The sequence below is a fragment of the Erinaceus europaeus genome, chromosome 11, assembly GCF_950295315.1.
Source record: "Erinaceus europaeus chromosome 11, mEriEur2.1, whole genome shotgun sequence".
Lineage (NCBI taxonomy): Eukaryota > Metazoa > Chordata > Mammalia > Eulipotyphla > Erinaceidae > Erinaceus > Erinaceus europaeus.
Window position 1 is genome coordinate 21,091,129 of NC_080172.1, and position 17,390 is coordinate 21,108,518.

The 17,390-nt window shown below is 40.2% G+C and overlaps 1 protein-coding gene across 1 annotated transcript in view; it reads left to right on the top strand.

The window, feature by feature from the left end:
• The window catches only part of CAST (calpastatin), a 142,120-nt gene that overhangs the window by 35,630 nt on the left and 89,100 nt on the right, over positions 1-17,390 (top strand). Inside the window, exon 3 of the mRNA XM_060201193.1 lies at positions 2,243-2,314. Coding sequence (XP_060057176.1) covers positions 2,243-2,314 — 72 coding nt within the window. The remainder of the gene's footprint in view (positions 1-2,242; positions 2,315-17,390) is intronic.

The following is a 17,390-nucleotide window of genomic DNA, read 5'->3' on the forward strand; positions in this document are numbered from 1 at the left end:
CCAATCATTTCCAGTGATTTTCCATTATTGTTTTATTGTCTTTATCACATTTATGATTATCTGAAACCATCTTACTTTTGTTGACTTATTTGAAGTCTGATTAATCTTACTGAAATGCTAGGACTGTGAGAACAAGAGCCTCTTTTTGGTTTAGCTAGTCACTAGAGCTCTACTGCTTTGAATAGGGCCATGCTTATTGTCTGAGTTCAGTAAATGTTCAGTTCATTCATTCATTCATTCATTCATTCAGCACAAATGAAGAAAGAATTTTAAGACATATATACCAGGCCAAGCAAGGTCTAAGTCAGTATTGATTACTAACCTTCTAATAAGAAGTCTATATCCTAGTATATGGTTGTACTTATAAGCATTTTGTTCTAGTTGCCTGGCATTGCTTATGGATAAAATGAATGACTATATCTGTGTCTTTATTGCCAATGTCCACTGCTTTGCTCTGAATTAACATACACACTATGTTTACTAGAAGCTGTTAATTAGAAAACAAAATAATTTTGCTAAACATTCCTTCTGTCAGTGACAACAGTCAGAGAGGTGGCTTTGAGGGAGAAAACAGGACTTTCATGTGTGAGACCCTAGGTTCAACCCCTGGCTCTATAAATGCTGTCTGGTTCTGTCTCTTTCTCAGTCTCTCATAAAATAAATCTGCGAAAAATGTTAGGAGCTTAAATCAAAGTATCTGAGCTATATATTTAAAAGATATATATTGCATAGACATAGAGATATTCACTGTGTAATGTATCAGCTGACTGTAATCATCCTCTTTTATTCAGTGCTTACAGTGCATCATTGATATTTTTAGATATTTAAAGTCTCAGCATTTTACATTAGGTGTTATATATACACGTCTTACGTTATAAACCTTCTTTATATATTTTTGTAAAAAAAAATCAGATATTGCCTTGTTGAGAAAGTAATGTTGAGTTTTACCTTTATTTACAATTATTATCCTTTTATTAAGTAGTCATGTAAGAAAATTTAAGTAGTCATGTAAGAAAATTTATTTAAATTAAAGAAAATTTATTTAAATAAATAATTTTTTAAAATTTATTAATAAGAAGGATAAGAGGAGAGAGAGAAACAGGCATCACTCTGGCATATGTACTAATGAGGAATTGTACTCGAGACCTCATGCTTGAGAGTCCGATACTTTATCCACTGCACCACCTCCTGTAAAAACAAGTCTTAACTCCACCACCATTAAATAACCCCATATGAGCTTCAACACGTTATTTTGTAGTCTGACTTTATTTAATATAAAGTATGGATGGGCTGCTGCAATAGCTCACTTGGATTATGTAGTTCTTTGTCAAGTATGTAACCCAGGTTCAAACCTGGACCACACTACACTGAAGGAAGCTTTAGTGCTGTGGTCTATTTCATTTTCTCTCTGTCTCTCAATCTAAAAATTAAAAAAAAAAATTTAAAAAGGAAAAAAGAGTGTGAATAATTTTTATATAGTTTTTCTTTTTGGGGGGGGCTGGGACTAGGTTTCTTGCTAGGGCTTGAGTTCTTACACAAGAAACCCACTAACGTACACTTCCTGTAGCACTATAAAAGAGACAGTAACCACTCCGTGAGTGATGATCCTGTTTGTGGAAGTACCTTGTGGGTGATGGAACATGACAACTCCCCTATGTGAGAATTTTTGCAGTTTCCAGAATTTCTGAATATTTGACAGTTTGGATTTAGTTAACTTACTCTTCCTTCTTAATAGCTATCTAGTCTTTAGACAAAGAAAAGAAGATGTAAATTAGGTTGTTTTACCCCACCAATGTGTCCTGGAACTCTGCTTCCCCAGAGCCCTTCCCCACTAGGGAAAGAGAGAAGCAGGCTGGGAGTATGGATCGACCTTCCCATGCCCATGTTCAGCGGGGAAGCAATTACAGAAGCCAGACCTTCCACCTTCTGCATCCCACAATGACCTTGGTTCCACACTCCCAGAGGGATAAAGAATAGGAAAGCTATCGGGAGGGGATGGGATACAGAGTTCTGGTGGTGGGAATTGTGTGAAGTTGTAACCCTCTTATCCTATGGTTTACTCAGTGTTTCCTTTTTATAAATAAAAAATTTAAAAAAAAATAAATTAGGTTATTCTGTGTTTATCATATTGCTTGGGCATTTTACTTGAGAAATCATTTGTATTGGTATAAAAATATGCAGTTATGTAGTTAAATTGTTTCCCCTCATTAAAAACTTTTTTCTTTCTTTCTTTTTTTTTAAGAAGAAAGCAGCAAGTTTTGGGAGCACTCAGCCTGCCAGAACCCATGCTGCTGGAGCAGCCGTGGCCACTAAGGTCAGTCACTTCCTGAATGTGAAAAGACCCTGATGCTAAAGTTTCTCATTGGTTCATAAATGAAAGTTTGCAGACAGAATGTCATTTCTCCGCTGAAGAGGGGGATATACTGATAGTTTTTTTAAATAATGATTTAAATAATTTAAAATCTAGTAAATGGGTTTATGTTGAAAATCCTTCCTGGTATGAATTGTGTGGTGGTACACTTGGTTGAGTGCACATGCTACCATGCACTAGAACCTGGACTCAAGATTTTGTGCAGAGAGAAAGCTTTATGAGTGGTAAAACGGTGCTGCAGGTCTCTCTCTCTGTTTATCTATCTCTCTTTTATATCTCAATTTCTCTCTGTCTCTATACAATAAATAAGTAAAAACAAAAATATTTTTAAATTATTACTGGTATATAAAAATGTGTCTGGAGTCGGGCAGTAGCGCAGCAGGTTAAGCACACGTGGCCCACGCAAAACCAAGGATCGGTATAAGGATCCCGGTTCGAGCCCCTGGCTCCCCACCTGCAGCGAATGCGGGGTGTGACCATTCTGGATTTTAATTTGGGAAGGTTTCCCACCTGGGAAATTATTAGAATGTTGGTGAGGGCTTCTAAATGTGTAGCCAGCTGTCACCTAACAAATTACTCAGTATGGAAAGGGAAACGAGAGTTACCTAGTTGAAGTTCAGTATTGTCACTGATGACTTGTTCAGCAACATTAAGCCTTAATTTTTTTTTAAATTATCTGCCAACTAAGGGAAGAAGACCTCCAAAGGAATAAGTGAATAAGTACTCAAAGAGAAATACTTTTTCAATAATGTGCCTGGTCCTGCAATACATGGCTGTGTTAACTTTAACAACATAGTGCTCTTTTCAGGGTCTGACGTCTCTCAACTATACTAGGATGCATTGTGTGTGTGTGTGTGTGTGTGTGTGTGTGTTGTGATGCAAGATACTAAAATCAAGAATACTGCCAATAAACCTTCTAACTGGCTATTCTTGTGTAGTATTGCCCTCAGCACACTTGGACTACATGTAGTTTCTTCTGTGGTTCTGTCTTAAACAAGCAGATATTTTAATTTTTAATATTTGTGCGTTCATTTTAATGTACTGTGAAAAGCTAAACGAGTACTTCTTTTTTAAAAAAATGTTCATTTATAAAATGGAAATATTGACAAGACTATATGATAAGAGGGGTACATTTCCACACAATGCCCACCTCCAGAGCTTCCTATCCAATCCCCTCCCTGATAGCTTCCCTATTCTTTATCCCTCTGGGCGTATGGACCCAGGGTCATTATGGGGCGCAGAAGGTGGAAGGTCTGGCTTCTGACACTGCTTCCCCACTGAACATGGGCATTACAGGTGGATCCATACTCCCAGCCTGTCTCTCTCTTTCCCTAGTGGAGCAGGGATCTGGGGAGGTAGGGCTACAGGACACATTGGTGGGCTTGTCTGCCCAGGGAAGTCAGGTTGGCATCATGCTACCATCTGGAACCTGGTGGCTGAAAAAGCATTAAGATATAAAGTAGAACAAATTGTTGATTAATCATTAATCCAAAGGCAAGAATATTGCAGTTGAAGATTTGGGGTCTCCATTTTGGAAAAAGCTCATAGGTCTATTTTAGGTATATTCCAATGGGCCCGTGACTTTACTAAACTAGTACTTCTGGCCCATGATCCCATGAATAGGCTTGCTTAAGATATCGTTAAATTAAAGATTAAGCAACTTTATGAAGAGACTACACAAGTAACAGAAGTTTGGGAAACAAGACCTAGAGCAAAAATTCTCACATGCCAAGTAAGTGAGATTTGTATTAAAATGAAAATTCTGACTGAGGAAATCTAGGATGAGGTTCTTCTAAAACATTTCTAGTTGATGATGATTCTGCTGGCTGAGTAGCAAGGGTATGACTTCTATGCTGAATGGTGGTCATTTATTCTATCTGCACATTGGGTTGTCTAGGCATTGACAGGCTACATTCTTGTTGACATGTAGATTCTCAGATTCCTGGCTGAGAAATTCTGATTCTACAGAGAAGGCAAAGCCCTAGGTACCATGTTGAATTGCATCCCCTATAAACACCCACACACACACACACACACACACACATGTGCATACAGATGGGTGTTTCAAATGCAGGTTGTCTGAGGGACTCACTGGAGGAAAAGGTAACCTCAGATATTGGGATAGCCACAGCACATAAGGGAGTCACCATACATCTCTAAGAAAAGGAGTCCTTTTCTATCTGTCTTGCAGGATGAAAATTGTCGGAAATTTTATTTCATAACTACATGATTACTCATTTGTACAATTACCTACATTGGAAGAGATAACCTGTGTAACCCCGTTGGGACCCAGGATACATGTCTATTGGAATGTGACCCAAATAAGTCACCCTTTGCTATTTTGAATATCAGTGAAACCTAGCTCAACTGAGGCTTTATTTCTCTAATATTTATTTATTTTTCCCTTTTGTTGCCCTTGTTTTTTATTGTTGTTGTAGTTATTATTGTTGTTATTGATGTCATCATTGTTGGATAGGACAGAGAGAAATGGAGAGAGGAAGGGGAGACAGGGAGGGGGAGAGAAAGATAGACACCGCAGACCTGCCTCACCGCCTATGAAGCGACTCCCCTACAGGTGGGGAGCCAGGGGCTGGAACCCAGATCCTTATGCCAGTTGGTCCTTGCATTTTGCACCACTTGCGCTTAACCCACTGTGCTACTGCCTGACTCCCAAGGCTTTATTTTTAGAAGAGAAAATATTACTTAAAAACAAAAATTAAAAAGGTTTATTATTATTATTGTTGAGAACAGGCCTGTATTTCTCACAGTTCTAGAGTCATAGATGTCTCCAATCAAGGTACTCATAAATCTGATATCTAGTTTGAGCCCACTTTCAGGTTCATAGACAATTTTTACTGAATTCTCATATTGGAAAGATGTTTAAAGTATGTTTTCATTAAAAAGACTCTGAAAGGCAAGGTCTAATTAGAGTGATTGGAAAAACGTTTAACCAATTTATGAGAAATTAAACTAAAATTAAAAGTGGCTGTGAGGAACAGCTTGCAGGAGAAGGCAGAAGGACCCTACCAGCTCTACTGCCCAGTGGAGTATATGGTACAGAGCTTTGCACATAATTCTGCTTCCGTAATGTCAGTTGGGCAGCAACACCTTGGCAGGATGCAGCACTGAGTCATTGCCCAGCTGTCATGGGCGAGGACTGAAATCTCTGTTCCTCAGCCATTCACTCCACTGCTACCTTCACTCATATCCCAAGCTCAGAGTCCAGAGTTCTTATTGCACTGGGGTTATAGTTGTGGGAAAATTTGAATCTTTGTATTTCCTTTACATTTTTATAACTTTTTTTCTAACTCTACCTTTTAGTCTATATTTATCAGTTTAAATTCTTCTGTAAGAAGGATTTCCTTTTCCTAAAGATTTAGTATACGTCCATTTCTTATAGCACTATGGAGATAGATAGATAGATAATATCATTACAGGGAAGCTTCCTTCAATATAAAGGGGCTGAGCACTAACCTGGGTCACACTCATGGCAAAGCAGCACACTAAGTGAGTTATTATTTCACCAACCTGGACTCATAAATTCAGTGACTTAAAATCCACCCTTATTTATTTTGACATTTTTATTCACAATAATTTAGAATGTACAATAAGTTAGAAGATTCCTGATTGTTAAACTGTTATTTGAAATATATATTCATTAAATGATTAGAAATGTTTGCAAATCCTTGGTTGTGGTCATTAATTTAAAGTCTTAAAGGAGATACTTGGGAGCGCGACTTTGCAAAATGCACCCGTTTTTGCCAGCTTACTAGGTTAAGTTCACAGAGTGACAGGCAGAGGAGTCTAAACCTCTGTAGTTGGGCATGCTGGGTGACAGGCAGCACAACAGGCTGTGAGGGTGTTGGAGGAAGTCAGCCTGGTGACTAGGCGCAGGGCCCCTCCTCCTGGCAGAACCGCCCAGAGCTCCAGGGGCGTTGCTGGGGGAGGAGGGCTGGGATCTGTGTCACTGTCCCGGGACCCCGCCCAGTCTTTGCGGACTCCGCTGGGCTTCAAAACTGAAACCGCGAGGATTGAGTCCGACCCGGAATGCAAACATCCTGAGAATCTGTCTAGCTGAGGTCTCTGGGCCCCGGACTCAGCGTGAGTACTGATTTCCGCTTCTGGTGTCCAAGGCCTCCTGGAACAGTAGCCGCGCTGCACCCGCAGCGCCCGGCCCTGCGCCTCTGCGCTGCACCCCTGCAGCCGCCTCCCCTAGGCTGCGAGGTGTTCTAGTCTTGACTCTGAAGCTACTTATCCTCCCACAAGGTGTCTAAATTAACCTGAGTGATTTGTTCCTACACCCCCCCCTTTCGGTAACCCCTTTGCTGGTCTATCAACTGGGGACGTGTCCTGTGACTGGAAGCCTTGGAATGTGTCTGGTGACTGGATGTATTAGAATTAAAAAGCCAAGGATTTGTGTGACTACGGAGAATGCTGGATTGAGGAAGAGAGAGAGAAGCAGAGATACCTAATACTTGATTTAACAGCCCTCTCCCCTTAGATCCTTTCTTCATCAACCACCCCCCCCATGAACGTCATTCTTGACCCCTTGTTTTAGTGAATGAGCTCACTGTGTAACCTATCCATATACCTGATACATTCTGGGTGTGGTGTGGCCAGTGTACTAATATGTTTCACTTATTTTTTTTTTCCTTGAATACAATTCTGGTCAATTAACAACACTGAGGAGTATTTATTATCAGAAATGCGCTGTTTTCACAGTGACCTATTTCTTCTCTACTGTTGGGGGTCACAGCGTTCCTCAGTTATAAATAAGCAATATGTAAATTCTTCGTGTATAGCTTGAATAAACGAGTCAGAGCAGTTAGGAAGTTGAGGGCAGGACTTTGGAGGTCTCTGACTAGTCTTCTAGGATCCTACCTAACATCAGAGGAACTAGAATGCTTAAGTCAGCAACTCTATTCACAGTTTCTGTGGTTAAATGTTGTTTTTATGGAAAGAAAATCCTCTGCATTGCAAAGAAGATCAGTAAGGAGTGGCATCTACTGTTCAAAAGGAGGGGAAGTTTGTTTTCTGATGAGTAGCTGCTATAGAATGCCTCTTTCTGATGCTTGTAGCCACTGAGTAGCCTTTTTTCCCCTTTTGTTGCCCTTGTTTATCGTTGTTGTTATTATTGTTGTTATTATTATTACTGCACACTGATTTTTTTGGTATCTAATGTGAGTTTTGTTGCTGGGAATGTGGTGGGGTGAGAAAACGAAGCAACAAGGCTTGTAAGAGACTGTAGAAGAAGTAAGCAAATAGTGACATTTAGCAAAATCACCACACACTAGCAAAGGCCACATTTGCCAACTTGCAGAAAAAGCTTCAGCAGGCAGTAGCAATGAGAGTGGAACGGGAACCCCATGTAGCAAGGACTCTTGGTGTTTTTCATGTTTATAAAGCACTACCTAGTGCAAGAGAAGAGTTGATTATATAATATCAGTGACTTACTCAGTTCTGTCATTATTCTTGGGTAGAACTGACTGAATTTAATTTCTCTCCCTCAGTGGAAATTTAAAAGGCTGTACGTAAAATAACAGCTTGAAAGAATGAAACTAGAAATAAAGAAAAATGTGGAGAATTTGTTTTAGCTAATGCCATAGAATCAGCCAGATATCTGTGCTCTTTTTAATTTTTGTAAAATACAGCTTTTTGTGCAGTGTTCTGGTATATGATGGTGCTGGCGATTGAACTTATGCATTCTGGGGCCTGAGGTATGCAAATCTGGTGTGTTACTTTCCTGACTTGCATTAGCTATGTTATTAAGGAATAACTCTTCAGTACTGAAGTATCAACTATTCAGTAGAACTATTTACTTTTCCATAACTATGAAACATGTAACTGTCTAGTCCTGGTGAAATAGAAATTAAAATGCTATGAGTTATATATGGTATGTGTGTGTTGTGTATAGATAGATAAATAGATAGATATCACTCTTTTATTATGCTTTCCAATACTGTCAGTTTGGAGATTATATGAATCTGTAATATATGTTTTAGTTCCAATGTCTTTGGCTTCCTAAGAGGATCACATTTTGCCTTCTAATTTTTCTGATATATTGAGTTATTTATTGATTTATTTTTACCAGACTACTGCTCAGCTTTGAGTTATAGTGTAGGGGATTGAACCTTGGACTTTGGAGCTTCAGGCATGAGAGTCTTTTTGTATAACCATTATGCTATCTACCTCTACCCTTGAATGGTTTATATGAATACTGAAAGAGTACACAAACAAACGATTGCGTTTTAATTTTTTTGCTGTGAATGACTTTTGACTTAAAAAATGTAGTTTATCCAATGTTTCTCAATGGGCAACCACAAGTATTTGGAGGTGACAGGTTTTTTTCAAATTTCTTTATTGGGGAATTAATGTTTTATATTTGACAGTAAATACAATAGTTTGTACATGCATAACATTTCCCAGGTTTCCATATAACAATACAACCCCCACTAGGTTCCCTGTCATCTTTTTTGGACCTGAATTCTCCCCCACCCAGCCACACCAGAATCTTTTACTTTGGTGCGATATGCCAATTCCAGTTCAGGTTCTACTTGTGTTTTCTCTTCTGATCTTGTTTTTCAACTTCTGCCTGAGAGTGAGATCATCCCATATTCATCCTTCTGTTTCTGACTTATTTCACTTAACATGAATTTTTCAAGCTCCATCCAAGATCGCCTGAAAACGGTAATGTCACCATTTTTTACAGCTGAGTAGTATTCCATTGTGTATATATACCACAACTTACTCAGCCACTCATCTGTTGTTGGACACTTGGGTTGCTTCCAGGTTTTGGCTGTTACAAATTGTGCTGCCAAGAACATATGTGTACACAGATCTTTTTGGATGGGTTTGTTGGGTTCCTTAGGATATATCCCCAGGAGAAGAATTGCAGGATCATAGGGTAGGTCCATTTCTAGCCTTCTGACAGTTCTCCAGACTGTTCTCCACAGAGGTTAGACCAATTTACATTCCCACCAGCAACACAGGAGGGTTCCGTTGACCCCACACCCTCTCCAGCATTTGCTGCTGCTACCTTTTCTTTTCTTTCTTTCTTTTTTTTTTTTTTTTGCCTCCAGGGTTATTGCTGGGGCTCAGTGCCTGCACCATGAATCCATTGCTCCTGGAGGCCATTTTCCCCCTTTTGTTGCCCTTGTTGTTGTAGCCTTGTTGTGGTTATTATTGTTGTTGTTGATGTCCTTCGTTGTTGGATAGGACAAAGAGAAATTGAGAGAGGAGGGGAAGACGGGGGAGAGAAAGACACCTGTAGACCTGCTTCACCGCCTGTGAAGTGACTCCCCGGCAAGTGGGGAGCTGGCAGCTGGAGCCAGGGTCCTTAAGGAGGTCCTTGAGCTTTGCACTTTGCCTCATGTGCACTTAACCTGCTGTGCTACCCCAACCCTTGCTGCTACCTTTTCTGATGTATGACATTCTCACAGGAGTGAAGTGGTATCTCATTGTTGTCTTTATTTGCATTTATCTGACAATCAAAGACTTGGAGCATTTTTTCATGTGTTTCTTGGCCTTTTGGATCTCTTCTGTGGTGAATATTCTGTCCATGGTTGGTGACAGTTTTTAATTAAGCAGGACTGTCTTGCCCCCTCCTGAATGCCAGAGCGTGACTAAAACATCTCACACATTTAACTGTACCCTTTCCTCCTGTGCTATTCCCTCTCACGGAGATATATTGTGTGGCACTATTTTTATGGAAAAAGTAATTCCTCAGGCCATTACTTCCCGTTTTTAAAGGCACTTTACATTTGTAAGACCCATTGGTTTCTAAGCAAATTCTTGTGTTTGGACTTTGGAGGCTTTGGGTGAAGATTGTGTGGTATTTTACTGCTACCAAGGTAGTGATATTTCTTTTGTGTTTTCTTGTTGACGTTAGGCATTAATATAATAATGCCATTGGAAAGTAACCTTAGTAGGTTCTGGAAAAAGAATACCTTAGCATGAACTGTATAAGAACAGAATATTAAGTCTCTGGAAAATCAGTGTTCTCAGCATAAATCAAGCACTTTACATGATGTGGCTACAATGCAGCTTTGAAGTATGTAGTCTGGCTATACAGATTGAGAAAGTAATAAACAGGACCAGATGGTGGCACACCTGGTTAAGTACACATACTAGAGTGTGTAAGGACACAGGTTCAAGCCTCTGTTCCCCATCTGCAGGGTGAAAGCTTCATGAGTGATGAAGTAGGGTTGCAGGTGTCTCTCTGTCTCTTTCTCTATCTCTCCCTCTCTTCTCAACATCTCTTGTCTATATCTAATAAAAAATAAAAAGTAAAAAAAAATCTAATCTCGTAATCTCTACATTATATAATTTTGGGGTCTGTATTCAACAGTTCTTCATAAAGTACTTTCTAAAAAATGAATTTTGGGGGTTAGGCATTCTTAGAGGAATCCGTAGTCAGAAATTTAAACCTATATTTAAATCTAAATCAGAAATTACTAGCTGCCAAGATGGTTACAGATTCTAAGACAGGGATATTTACTATTCCACTAGAGTTCAGCCCACGTATCCAAGGCAAGACCATTAAAAATCTGATACCTATCCAAGTTCTTCTCAGCATCACCTCTTATCTCTTCCTCCCTTGCTTGCCCCTATCAGTTGCGACATTCTGGGTCCTCTGTACAATTTTTCCTGTGCTGTTGTGAGGAACTGAGAGTTCTAATTTGTTCTGGAGCTCTCTGGTGAACTATGTTTGACAGCTGTCCCTTTGGACATACTGCATTCCAGCAGGTGTCTTCAATACTGAAGATTTCCATTGTGGGCAGCACTTCTCATTGTTTAGTTGGAGACCCCTCAACTGCCTGTTTCTGTATTGTCAGCCCTCCAAGCAAGTTTTCAGGATGACTAGATCCTGTAGCTCACCTTCCTGTTTTTCTTCATCACTCTACTGCTGTTGAAGGATAAACTAGCTCCTGAACAACCAGAATATTCTGTCCCTTCATTCCAAGCATTCCTTACGTCTAAGAAGACATTTCTTCCAACGTGGGGTCTTATATTATATTTGGCAACTGCTATTATTTCTGCTGTATACTTATCTTTTGCAAGACACTTTAAGAGATCCAGAACCTGTTTTACTCATTTTTTTGGTCATGTTTCTAACTCCTCTTACAGGAATAATTGGCACACTGTAGTTACAAAATGGTGACCTAGTGTGTTTTGTTGATGGTGTTTGTTTCTTTTCCTGTAGAGCCCTTTGCTAAAAGAATAATTAATAATAATAATAATAATAACGGGAGTCGGGCGGTAGTGCATCAGGTTAAGCGCACGTGAGGCAAAGCCCAAGGACCTCCGTAAGGACCCCGGTTCGAGCCCCCAGCTCCCTACCTGTAGGGGTGGCGCTTCACAGGTGGTGAAGCAGGTCTGCAGGTGTCTGTCTTTCTCTCCCCCTCTCTATCTTTCCCTCCTCTTTCCATTTCTCTCTGTCCTATCCAACAACATCAATGACAACAACAATAATAACTACAAGAATAAAACAAGGGCAACAAAAAGGAATAAATAAATATTTTTTAAAATAACAATATTCTAATTTATTTGGGAATATTTCTTATATGTTGAGAAGAGAATTTGAGTCTGTTTTATTGATCAATCAATTCAACTTTGGCAAACACTTCTCACTGTCAAGGCACTTGTAATTTTCTTCAGTTCTCTAGACCCCATGGTAGATATTGGCCATCATAAGATGTTAGTGAATAGTTAAGGTAACATTGACTAAAATTTTTCAAAATGTCTTGAAGATGTACCACTAAGGAGTGAAGAGTGTAAGTGTAATCTAAGCAAGGTCTTCTTAACTGCAGTGACAATAGTTAGCATACCTTTAGAGAAATAGAATTCTTAGTCTCCAGACAGCTGCAGGTCAATAGAATAATTCCAAAAGAACCTATGATCCTCTTATAATTCTAGTCTTGAGAATGTGTAGTGCCCACCTTGTAATTGTCAGACAGTATTTCTTTCTTTCTTTTTTTTCTCTTTTCTTTTTTTTTTTTCTTTCTTTTTTTCCTTCAGGGTTATTGCTGGGGCTTGGTGCCTGTCCACTGCTCCTATGACCATTTATTTTTTATTTTTATTTTTTGGATAAGACAGAAAACTTGAGAGAGAGAGAGAGAGAAGGAGAAGATAGAGAAGGGGGAGAGAAAGATAGACACCTGCAGATGTGCTTCACCACTTGTGAAGTGACTCCCCTGCAGGTGGGAAGCTGGAGGCTTGAACCAGGATCATTGTGAGGGTCCTTGAGCTTCATACTATGTGCACATAACCCGCTGCACCACCACCTGGCTCCCTCAGACGATATTTCATGATATATAGTCTGGGTGTATCTGTATCAGATTCACTTAAGGCACTTACTTAAAATTGGAGATTTCTGGGAGTCAGGCGGTAGCGCAGTGGGTTAAGCATATGTGGCACAAAGTGCAAAGGATTGGTGGAAGGATCCCGGTTCAAGCCCCCGGCTCCCCACCTGTAGGGGAGTCGCTTCACAAGTGGTGAAGCAGGTCTGCAGATGTCTATCTTTCTCTCCCTCTCTCTGTCTTTCCCTCCCCTCTCCATTTCTCTCTGTCCTATCCAACAACAATGACATCAATAACAACTACAACAATAAAACAACAAGGGCAACAAAAGGAAATAAATAAATAATTTTTAAAAAAAAAAAAAGTGGAGATTTCCATGATGCTGGAAGATAGCTCAATAGGTAGGTTAAGTCCCCCAGGAATTGAATGACTGATGTTCATGGTTCACTTTTGCAAGTTAACCAAAAACCTGAACCACTGCTATTCACTAAAGTTGTCAGAAGAAATTGAGCTATAGGAGGCCTGGTGGTGGTGCACCTGGTAGAGTGCACATGTTATCATGTGTGAGGATCCAGGTTCAAGCCCTGGAACCTGCCTGCAAGGGGGTAAGACTCACAGGTGTTGAAGCAGTGACGTAGATGTCTGTCTTTCTCTTTCTCTCTTTATCTTCTCTCTCCCTCTCTCTCTCTTGCTCTCTCTCTCTGTTTTTCTCTGTCCTATCAAATAGAAGAAACAAAAAGAAAAAAAAAAAACCTAGAGCTCAGTGGTGCTCATCTCTCTCTCTCTCTCTCTCTCTATATATATATATATATATATATATATTATATATATTCTTATTTCTTTAAAGTATTTTTTAAAAAAGCAAAGATAATGTATTTAAAATTTTGAGACTATTTTTTGTTAACCTGAACAGTGTACTTACATGTTTGCTAACCCTTATATGGACATTTGACTCTGTCACTGGTCTGCTAACACTTTCTATCTTTATACTGACCTGACAGACTCATTGTTATCACTCAGCACATAGTTCCACTTGACTTTACAGCCTAGACACTACACAGACAAGTACTATTTTCTGAATTCTTGATTAATAAATTATTTGAAGATTAAATGCAGTTAAAAGTTCTTTGCAATTGTAATGTACATTATAGCATTAGAATTCCTCAAGTGATCTAGAAAATATGCCTATAAAATGACAACAATATTGAAATTGATGTCTAGAAAGTAATACCTTTACAGTGTAAACATGAACTACAAACATAACCATATGTCTTGGTGTTAAAGTTCTAAGGTTATAGAACTAGACACTACAACTCTTTTTTACATGTGTCTGGACTGCCTTTTTTGGAAAAAAAAATCTGGCTCTTATGTAATATTTTTTATGATTTATTTATTTATTTTTGCCTCCAGGGTTATTGCCTGGGCTCAGTGCCTACACTACGAATCCACTGCTCCTGGAGGCCATTTTCCCATTTTGTTGCCCTTGTTGTAGTTGTTATTGTTATTGTTGTCATAGCTATTGTTATTGTTGGATAGGACAGAGAGAAATCAATAGAGGAGGGGAAGACAGAAAGGGGGAGTGGGGGACTAGAACTTTGATTCTTAAGCTGGCCCTTGTGCTTCGTGCCATGTGTGCTTAACCTGCTGCGCTACCCTGAACCCCCTATGATTTATTTTTATTTACTTATTATTGAAGTAGTGAAAGAGAAGGAGGAAGAAGAAAAAGAGGAGTAGGAAGAGGAAACCAGGGCGTCACTGTTGCAAACTGATAAAAGGAATCAAACTTGGGGGTCTCATGCCTGAGAGGCCATCCAGTGTTTTACCCACTGTGCCACATCCTAGGCCTCCTGTAATTTGTTTTTAATTTTTTATTTATAAAAAGGAAACATTAGGTGGTTGGGCGGTGGGCGCAGTGGGTTAAGCGCATGTGACGCAAAGCGCAAGGACCTGCGTAAGGATCCCGGTTTGAGCCCCCAGCTCCCCACCTGCAGGGGAGTCGCTTCACAGGCGGTGAAGCAGATCTGCAGGTGTCTTTCTCTCCCCCTCTCTGCCTTCCCCTCCTCTCTCCATTTCTCTCTGTCCTATCCAACAACGAACAACATCAGCAATGGCAATAATAACCACGAGGCTACCACAACAAGGGCAACAAACGGGGGAAAAAATGGCCTCCAGTAGCGGTGGATTCATGGTGCAGGCACCGAGCCCAGCAATAACCCTGGAGGAAAAAAAAAAAAAAGAAAAAAAAGGGAAACATTAACCAAAGCATAGGCTAAAAGCAGTACAACTTCACACAATTCCCACCACCAGAACTCCGTATCCCATCCCATCCCCTGATAGCTTTCCTATTCTTTACCCCTCTGGGAGTATGGACCTGCTTCCCCACTGAACATGGGCGTTGACAGGTCAATCCATACTCCCAGTCTGTCTCTCTTTTTCCCTAGTGGGGAAGGGCTCTGGGAAAGCTGAGCTCCAGGACACATTGGTAGGGTTGTCTGTCCAGGGAAGTCTGGTCAGCATCATGCTAGCATCTGGAACCTGGTGGCTGAAAAGAGAGTTAACATATAAAGCCAAACAAATTGTTGAACAATCATGGACCTAAAGGCTAGAATAGTGCAGATGAAGAGTTGGGGTGTCCTCCATTTTGTAGATAGCTAGTAGGCATATTTTAGTTATATTTCATAGGGCCTGTAGCTATACTAGTGTTTTTTGTTTTTTGTTTTTGCCTGAGCCTGGAATCTGATATGCAGGTGGATCCAAGTTATTGTCTGGGGAGATGATGTCATGGCTGGGAAAAGGACCAGAAAGCCGGATCAGGGAAGAGAGTAGCTCCCTAATATGGGAAAGGGGTATAAATATTGTTGACTGTAAACGTCATCGATTTGATGTGATCTGGGGCCCATATTCAGCTTAGGAGCCTATGTGACCTCTGCATCCCTGTAGATCTGAGCTCACATTCTGTGGTCATGAGTAGGAACATTCCAAGCTACCCCAGTATTGACCCATTTTCCTCAGGTGTAGCATAAAGTATGTTGTCCATCCTCTCTTCAGAAGATGGAACATTCTGTACCATTGTTGATCCAAGTTGTGGGCAAGGTCCTATGGGGGCCCACAAAGGGTCTATTGTGTTGTTTTAAATTTTTTTACCGGAGCACTTATCAACTCTGGTTTATAGTGGTGCAGAGGGTTGAACCTGGGACTTTGGAGCCTCAGGCATGTAGTCTCTTTGCTTAACCATTACGTTGTCTACCCCCTGCCTAGCCTCATGTAATTTTAAGCAACTTGTGATGGCAATATTAGCACTGAAAAATATTCCCTTAAAATAACCTGGACTGGTTGGGAGGAGGTTTAGTGAGTAGAACCCAGGATGAAAACCTGAGGGCTTGGGGTTTGATTCCCAGCACTACATCTCTTCTCTGTCTCTCTCTCTTTCATGAATTAAATAAAATCTTTTAAAAAACAGATCGCAAAGTACTTTTGGTGGAATTTTTTTTTTTGCCTTCAGGGTTATTGCTGGGGCTCAGTACCAGCACTATGAATCCACTGCTCCTGAAGGCCATTTTCCCCATTTTGTTGTCCTTATTGTTATTGTTGTTATTGGATAAGACAGAGAAAAATCGAGAGAGATGGGGAAGACAGAGAGGAGGAGAGAAAGAAACCTGCAGACGGGCTTCACAGCCTGTGAAGCAAGCCTCCTGCAGGTGGGGAGCCAGGGCTCAAACCTGGATCATTCTGTGGGTCATGGCACTTTGCACCATGTGCGCTTAACCCGCCAGAATACCACCTGACCCCAACATCCTAATATCTTAATCTGGACTAGTTCCTTTCTTTTGACCAAATGAAAGTCTGAAGAGAATGTTTTGTCACTGGGAGGAATGGGTAACAGTTGATAGTAGAAACCTGTTCATTTTAGGGACCCACTATAAATTCATTATGTTCTAAACTATGCCAAGAAATGATTTTTCATTACCAGGGAGTTTAGGAATCACCTTAGGGGGCTTTATAGTTTGTTTGTTTTTGCCTCTAAAGTTATCTAAAGGCCTGGCTGGTGGCAACCTCTTGCAAGTGGGGAGCAGTGGCTCGAAGCCTAGTGCTCGAACCTGGGGGCTCAAACATGGTCTTTGCCCAGGTCCTTCTTCTACCTGCGCTTAATTACATGCGCTACCGCCCCATCCCCTGAGGGCTTATAATTTCCTAGACTCTACAGTTCCCTTTCCCTCTTTCTTTGCTTTTCCCCTTTGTTAGTATTTAAGTGTCCATACCTCCCTCTTGCTATACATATGGGTGACGTTGTTCCTTTCTTAGAATCACTGAGCTGAGGTGTTAATGTTCGGCCAGTCATATGTTCAGTGGTTTGACATCATATTCACTGCCAGTTGGGTACTGTGTAGATTTTTAGTACAGTGTTTAAAAACTTAAAAAATTTTTCTTCATATTGTATCAATAGTTTGAATTAGTAATCGGTTTTCTCTAGCAAGATTATTAACCTAAATCGTCTCCCATATGGTGTCTTAACTCTATTTTTGAGTTTTAAACCAGTCAGCTGTAACTTTAGTCATAAAGAATCTAATGTCACTAAGAAACAATGAACCCCCTTGCTGAATTTACAAATCTGGGAAAAGGAATGGTTATGCTCCTTTGGCAACTGAGTTCAGCTCTTCCCATGGTGTGAGAAATATGTCAAATATTGTCATACCGGATGCTGAATTACTCTCAGTGTCTTT